Genomic DNA, 8,227 nt, shown 5'->3' with positions numbered 1-8,227 from the left:
TCAGCATCTATGTTACAATTCATTTACCATAACGTTTCAGGCGAAAAACGATATATCTATGTGATCTCGTTCCTGCTTACATGATAGAAGAAAGTTACCGGGAATGGGATGATGATTGATCATCTAATCAACTGATCATCTTGATCTTCTCCCCGCTGAAACGTTTTGTCTATTGCCTAACCTTTTATCACTCACCCAGACATTAAGATTATTGCAGATATAAAAAGATAGCTATAACTATAAGAATACCAGAATGAAGTCTGTATCAAGACAACATATAGATGCTGCAGACAGGGATGATTCAAGAAATGTTACTTGGTTCAAATATTTAGATACTTTAGGTGGAGATGACCCAAGTTATGCTAGCTTGATGGACTATTTAGCTGCTGGAAAGCAGAACAGGCTAACGAATATCAGAAACGTCTATAGAAAAACAAAAGCCTGCCAGATCTTGTGACAAGCACATTCGTAATTTAGATGTAACACAAAAATTGTAATGTGCTAATACGGTGCTAAACTCCTCCTATCATCTCAAAAGATAGATATTTGACATTGATATTCTGTTGTTTTCGTGTATATATTTTGTACTTTTAAACAACACACATATTTATTATTAAAATTTCTAGCAGAGACGATATTTGTGCCCCCACCCCTAAATTTCTTTGTTTTGGGGTAGGGGGCGGCACTTAGAGTTGGCCTTGTCCGTTCGTCTGTCTGTCCGCCAATACGTCAATCCGAATTTGTGTAATGCATAATTATCTCAGAAAGTACTTGACCCAGAGTCATTAAACCTAACATGATTGTTATTCAGCACGGAAGGTTGTGCACCTTTTAAGTGGGAGCTCACACAGCCAGACCAGAGTTTTGGCTATTTACTTAGTCAAAATATGCATAAAAAGGTACTAAGGTTTTGTCGCAAATCTCTCAAAAAGTATTTGACCCAGGATTATGAAACACTACAGGATGTTAATTTCAGCATGTTAATTTGAACCTTGGGTTTTGTTGGAGATATCTCTCAGCAAGACTAGAGTTATGGCCCTTGACTTAGTCAAAATATGCATAAAAGTGCATAAAAGTTTGTGTAGAACATATCTATCTCAAAAAGACCTAGGGTCATGAAATATGATAGAAATATTAGTTGTGCACCTGGGATTTTCTTCCAGCTTTCTGTCAGTCAGACTAAGGTTATGACCCTTGAGTGTAAAAAATAGGCATTAGAGGCATATAAGTAGTGTCCCAAAGAGCATTTGACCTAGAATCATAAATAATTGGGGAATTGTTATATATCATGTAAAGTTGTGCACCTGATTTTTGTGGCTGGATTTCACTCTACCTGACCAGAATTATGTCTTTTGACTTAGTGAAAAATACGCATAAAGTGCCTAGAGTTTGTGTTGCATATATCGTAAGAAGTATTTCACCTAAAGACATGAATCCATGTAGGAATATTATCCTGCATGTGATTTGGGGCACCTGTTTTCATTCCATTTTGTATAGTCAGTGTTATGGTCCTTGACTAAGTAAAAACATAAAAGTTTGTACCCCATGTATCTCAAAATGTACTTGACCTAGAGTCATGAAACGATTAATGTTTATTAAATAGCATGTAAAGTAGTACTCCTTGTATTCTCTTTGGGATCTTCCCAAGCTAGATCAGAGTTAGGGTCCTTCACTTAGTGAAAAATAACCATAAAGTGATTAAAAATTCGTGTTTCATATATCTAAATAAATATTTCACTTAGAGTCATGAAACCATGTACAGTGATAGTAGTGTGTGTGTGATGAGGGGGGGGGGGGGGGCGGAGACTACTGTGTCATGCGGTCTCACATTTGGTTGTATTCTTTATATCAGATTTGAAATTTCACACCGTTAACAACAAAATATATTTGTTTTCATAAACAGTAAATATTTCTTTTCATTTAGATATATTTCCTTATTTTTGCATTAATAATAACTGATAGACATGTTTAAGTACATGTATTAGAATTTTGTTTTGTTTTGTTGCGATTAACGTCATATCGACACAATTAAAGGTTAAAAGGCGACATTCCGATGTTTGATGCTGAAGGAATAGTCCAGATGCCCCCAACCCCCTGGTATTATTTCATCACATGCTGGTACGTTGGAAGATGCTCCGACCTTCGATCCGTAAGCAAGCTGGATGGCTTTCTCACCTAGGGAAGCCCCTTATATCATTAGAGAATTTGAAAATTACCTTTTTTTATATTGGTGACAAATAAATGTAGTCAAAAACTAAACCAGTAAACCTTTCTTTATATGCAGAACGTAATAAATATTTTTTGAAAATCTGTTTCCAAAATTTGCAAGGATATGTTTTGTTTTATTAGCTGAGACGTAGTAGACAGTTTGCTTTAAAAATCCAACAGCAGGTATATTTTAATTATATTCGAGATACAAAAATGAGTATATGGTAGCTAAAGCCACGCTCCTCCCTGGACCAACACACACACGCACACGCACACGCACACACACGCACAAGATGTGCACGCATATGCACGCAGTCTCCCTGGACCAACACACATACATGCACGCACACAAACACGCATGCGCGCGCACACACACTCATAGACAGAGCAAACCACAGACAAGTAGGACTAAACAACACAGTATACGTAGGGCACTGCTCAAGAACGGCCAGTGACATAAAAACAAAAAATATGTCAAAACTATTTTGCCGCCATATATATTTCAAATGAACTCTTGCTTTCACCGTATTGTGTTCGAATTAAATCAAATATCTTGTAAGATGAGGATCGAATGTCTCAAAGAGCTAAAAGCCAAGAAGGAGCCTCCCTATACATTGGAGATCGAGCAGTTCATATAACGGAACGACAGGAAAATATCTTGAACAGTGAAGTTCGAGCAGAAGATTAGAAGAAGATTATAAAGTGAAGAGCGATCGGCTCAAATAACACAAAGGCAAGAACGAGACATGCTGTACAATGGCGACCGAGAAGTTCATATAACACAAATACAGGAAAAAGATCTCTTCTTCACAGCAGCTGATATAAAATTGAAAGACAAAATGCAATATCTTATACAGGGAAGGTTGAACCAGTGAAGAAACAAGTGCTAAAACACAATGTGACATAATGCAAGATCTTGCAGCTCTAGCCCTCGAACGTCTCATATACCTCAAAGGCAAGAAGTAGGTACTGAACAGCCGATATTGAGAAATTCATATATTGTAAACGCAAGAAGGAGACAGCAACATATAAAATGGAGATCAAGCAGTTCACATAATGCAGAAACAAGAAGATGTCTTTAACAGTAAAGATCAAGCAGCTGAAAGCAAAAGCAAGGAGGTGCCTTAGTATATGAAGAACGAGTGGCACATAAAACGCAAAGACAAGGAAATACTTAAAATATTAAGTGAAGACAGAGAACCTCATATAGCGCAAAGGCAATGAGGTACCTTATTAAGAGAAGAACGAATGACACATGTAACGCAACGACAAAAAGGCGCGCACCAGCGGCACATAGGCCTATAACTCTAAGATAAGCCGTTGCCATGTTAAGACTTAACGCAAAGACAAAAAGAGATACCGTCTACATTTAAGATCAAGCAGATCATATAAATTGTAACTCAAAGACAAGAAGGGAAAAAAGTAGAACATCGAAGGCCTAATATAACGCAAAGAAAAGAATGTAACACACTCTGCAGATATGATTCAGCAGCTCATATAATGCAAAGACTAGATGGGAATATCTTATACAGTGGAGATGAACTTGCTAATTAAACGCAAAAACAAGAAGAAAATATCTAATACACAGACTGTAGCGGCCTACATAATGCAAAGACAGAAAAGAAATGTTACAATATATACCTCTATTTCAATAAATATTCTTTTGAGAAGTCTATATTCTTCATTGTGTTTCAGAGCATCCTCTAGTGGTCAAGACCGTCCACCAATTAGGAATAGAAATGGTAGATTTTAAACTTGGGGCGGACCCTAGTAGCGACTCTTTGTACTATCTAATTTAATAAGAGGGAAGCACATGAAATACAGTGAGCTGCCGACAAAAGCACCTTATAACTTTTCACCTGAAAACCGTATTGATCGTAAAACGCTTAATAGGTTTGTTGCTTAAATTTTTGTAAGACTAATTTTTCTCGGAATAACGACCTCATTATATTTCTATTAAATCTTCGAATATTTCTTTTGTATTTTGACATTCTATTATTATAGTACCTCTCTTGTTTTAGATATTTAAGACGTGCTAAAATATTTTTGTACCCCACGACAACAAAGTTGTAAGGGTATGGGGGAGGGGGTATACTGGTTTCAGGTTGTTTGTCTGTCTGTCTGTCCGTCTGTCCGTAGACACAATCTTGTGCGCACCATCTCTCCTCATCCCCTTGACACAATTTAATGAAACTTCACACAAGTGATCAGTAACAACAGTAGTTGTGCATGGGGCATGTTAGGTTCTTTCAGAAAAAAAAAATTGCAGAGTTACGGGACTTTGTTTTTTGTTACTATACTATATACATAGACCCAATTTTGTGCGCACCATCTCTCCTCATCCCCTTGACACAATTTAATGAAACTTCACACAAGTGATCAGTAACAACAGTAGTTGTGCATGGGGCATGTTAGGTTCTTTCAGGAAAAAATTGCAGAGTTACGGGACTTTGTTTTTTGTTACTATGCTATATACATAGACACAATTTTGTGCACACCATCTCTCCTCATCCCCTTTGACACGTTTTAATGAAACTTCACACAAGTGATCAGTAACAACAGTAGTTGTGCATGGGGCATGTTAGGTTCTTTCAACAACAAAAAGAGTTATGGGACTTTGTTTCTTGTTAACATACTATGTACATACAGTCTGCATATGCAATCTTGTGCGCGCCTAATCTTCCGAACCCTTGCACACAATTTAATGAAACTTCACACAAGTGATCAGTACCAACCCTAGTTGTGCATGGTGCATGTTACTTTCTTTTAGACAAATATTCTGCATAGTTATGGGACTTTGTTTTTTGTTACTATATTGTATACATACAGTCTATATACATACAGTCCACATAATTATGCAATCTTGTATGCGTCAAATTGCAATGTACTGTGTCAGTGCATGCTGAGGGTACACTCATCACCTTTAGTGATAGCTCTAGTTCTTACTGTTTTGGTTCTTGAATCGTTGTAGGTATTTGTATGAGAATTTCACTGTTTCTTCTAAAAAAGGGGACGTCATTAAATCGCTTGATGGTGTGGACCTGTATATGCAAAGGTAAGTCTAAGATTATGCATTTTCGAGTGTGATAGTTTAAGGTTTAGGCGTATTTTATCAAAACACAGAAATATTTAATAAACGAACAAAATCATTATCTACAATCTACACTCTACCTGTATCGTTTATTTATCTTGGTCGTATCAACATCTCAAAGTGTCATCTTTAAGTGTTCTATCGATAATATGCTTCACTTGTACATCTCTGGTATTCTTTTAGTCGATTTATGGCAAAATACCTGGACACGGAAACTACACATTATCTCAGAGATAGTGCAAGTTTCCTTGCCGAGTTTGGACCAGATGTTGCAGCACTTCATAGTGATCCGGTTGATCTGCTTTTGCCTTCTGGCAAAACAGTTGTGAAAACAGTGAAAAAGGATTTCAGTCTATTCCCGAGGGACTGGTTAGACAATTTCTCCAAGCCTGTGATAAGTAAGTTATTTTTGATTGGTTGTTAATGTTATGTTTGACTTGAGAGGAATGAAGGTAAAGATGTATCATTTGTCATCGCGGGGAATTTTTTTTCTTTTAAGGAAATGGTATACTATAAAGTTTGAATTTGTGCATGTCCAACCGGAAGCAGAGGTTAAGAACTTACGACAGCATTTACGACAAACTAAATGTTTTTACATTCATCCTTCCGGGAAATTGCATTTTCCTACCTAATGTAGCTGCTATATGGGAAATAACGCTGAACAAAGTTGATAAATTACCGTCGGCAAAATAAAAAATACGAGGACAAATATCAAACAGGGAATGCCATGTTCCAAAAACGCAGCCTTCCCAAACGAAACCAAGAGCACGCGGACGTGCACACTACAAACACACAAACACTCGCATAAAAAGCAAACACACGAGGACAAAACGAACAAATAAAAGAACTCAGTGAGGCACCGCCTTGGAAGGTCATAATTGTGCTTATTTAACGTCATGACGTCACGTTTTAGTTACAGCGCTAGATTAGTAGCTTTAATACGGAAATTAAATTATTTTTGAGCAACCTGTATTTGCTGAATATTCCCTTTTGAATGATTCCTTAAAAGGTTGCAGCGCGTAAGTGCTATTATTGAAATAGCTTGCTGAAGTTAAGGAAATGGTTGATGACAGATTTTGTGGGGATCACAGGCGGGTGCAAAGTAAATAATCAAAACATTTTTTCAAATAATATTTGCAGTTTTATTTGTTATACCTATTTTTCGATTTTCATTGATACTAAAAAGAACTATATAGATATTACTATAAAACCTTTTAAAAAACTTCGCTCATACACCCGTTGGGGCATGTTTTTGCGTTTTGAAAACGCGGCTGCTCGTTTTAAACTGTATCCTTGAAAGTCCAAGCACAATGAAGTTTTTAGTAGTACTAATACAAGAAGTACTATGAATATTATTACTTGTTTTCAATAGATTTTGGTATACCCCGAAGAGGGTGTATACCACATCATTTAATAACTTTAAACGGATATTTAGCTAAACGGTACTAGTTTTGTGCTAACTTCTCTTCTCGTTAAGAAAATTTCATTCTAAGAAGTTTATTACAGAAATTAATTGTGCTCTTAGCTTATAGATATTAAAAAAATACTGGGTCACTTAAGGTTTGTTCAGTAGTGTACATAAAGAAAAAACAAAATCACTCTGGTTTGCCTCTCTTCTTTAAGCGTACCATTTTTCAGACACAGTTTCTACTATAATCGTCATCTTAAAGCCATAAGGAGGAATGTTAACGGAAATTATATACTCACGTTTCAGCCAACGGTGACAACAGCTGGAGTAACTACGGATGACAAGGTTAATTGGATATGTTCATGCCGTAGCATTGTGATTCCTTCAGGTAAAAAAGTTATGATATTTTACAATGCCATATGTATAATGACATTGTAAGCAACACTTCAAAGTTCAACAGCTCATTTAATTACAAGATTAAAACAGATAGAATGTAGTTACATATACGCAACACTTGATTGTTTGTCCAATAACAATTTCACAGTTGAAGAATGTGTATCTATAGGAAATTATAAATTTCAGGGATAAATCAGTGTGATATCAAGTCTTATTAAGTTATTTAAAATATTGCAGTGTTAATCACACTGAAAAGTACATTTACATCAGTTTTATTTATTTAGTAAATAAGAAATATTGGAGAAAAAAACAAAACATTTGAAGGGCATAGTGCAGGAAAGGTGTCATGTCATATTTTGATTGATTTGAGAAAACCTCGGAAGACAAGCGTATAATATCCCTACAGAACGATCTATCCAACCTAGAGAACTGGGCAAAAGATTGGGGAATGCGTTTTAATGCTAAAAAGTGCTCTTTACTAAGTGTAAAGTCACTCTCTTCATTTTTCTATCAACTTGACAATACAATTCTGAAAGAGGTCGAAACAAACCCGTATTTAGGAATTACAATCTCAAATGACTTACAGTGATGCACACATATAAGAAACATCTCTAAGAAAGCAAATTCAACCCTTGGGTTCTTAAAAAGAAACTTGAAGCATGCTCCTAAAGATAGTAAAAGATTAGCATATGTTGCATTAATTAGGTCAACGCTTGAAAATGCGGCTATTGTATGGGACCCTTATAAACAAAGTGATATTACTAATCTTGAAAAAAATCAACGACAAGAAGCTAGGTTTATTAAAAATGATTATAAATCTCGACACGATGGTTGTGTAATTGAAATGCTAAATGAACTTGATTTACCACCTATTCAAGATAGAAGGAAAGAATACGACTTATAATGCTATTCAAGATCGCTAGGGGTATGGTACCAGCAATCAATGCTGACGAGTTCCTTCAAACAATTCCAGCTAAAAGGCAAATCAAAGAGAAAACATTTGACGATTTGAAAACCAGCAATATTGTGACCAAATTCCAAACAAATAACTCTCAGTGCTCTAAAGTTGAACTTGCCAAAACTGAAGTACACAGAAATAGTTTCTTTTTAAAAACAATACCCGA

At 36.0% G+C, this 8,227-nt stretch overlaps 1 protein-coding gene across 1 annotated transcript; it reads left to right on the top strand.

The window, feature by feature from the left end:
* The first annotated feature begins 253 nt into the window (after positions 1-253).
* Positions 254-7,089, top strand: LOC123562881 (uncharacterized). The gene is made up of 4 exons (XM_053524224.1): positions 254-402; positions 5,180-5,263; positions 5,483-5,697; positions 6,938-7,089. The coding sequence occupies exons 1-4, from the start codon at positions 254-256 to the stop codon at positions 6,973-6,975; spliced, it is 486 nt and encodes a 161-aa protein (XP_053380199.1). The 3' UTR covers positions 6,976-7,089.
* Positions 7,090-8,227: the final 1,138 nt, after the last annotated feature.

The sequence above is a fragment of the Mercenaria mercenaria genome, chromosome 15, assembly GCF_021730395.1.
Source record: "Mercenaria mercenaria strain notata chromosome 15, MADL_Memer_1, whole genome shotgun sequence".
Taxonomy (NCBI): domain Eukaryota; kingdom Metazoa; phylum Mollusca; class Bivalvia; order Venerida; family Veneridae; genus Mercenaria; species Mercenaria mercenaria.
The sequence above is the reverse complement of the archived record's forward strand: the minus strand, read 5'-3'. Positions and strand labels throughout refer to the sequence as shown.

Excerpts from the sequence above, each read along its gene's own strand:
- LOC123562881 (XM_053524224.1), top strand. The coding sequence starts at position 254 with ATGAAGTCTGTATCAAGACAACATATAGATGCTGCAGACAGGGATGAT. Across the intron at positions 403-5,179 it reads GCTGCTGGAAAGCAGAACAG|GTATTTGTATGAGAATTTCA; the intron begins GCTAACGAATAT and ends GAATCGTTGTAG. Across the intron at positions 5,698-6,937 it reads TTTCTCCAAGCCTGTGATAA|ACACAGTTTCTACTATAATC; the intron begins GTAAGTTATTTT and ends ACCATTTTTCAG.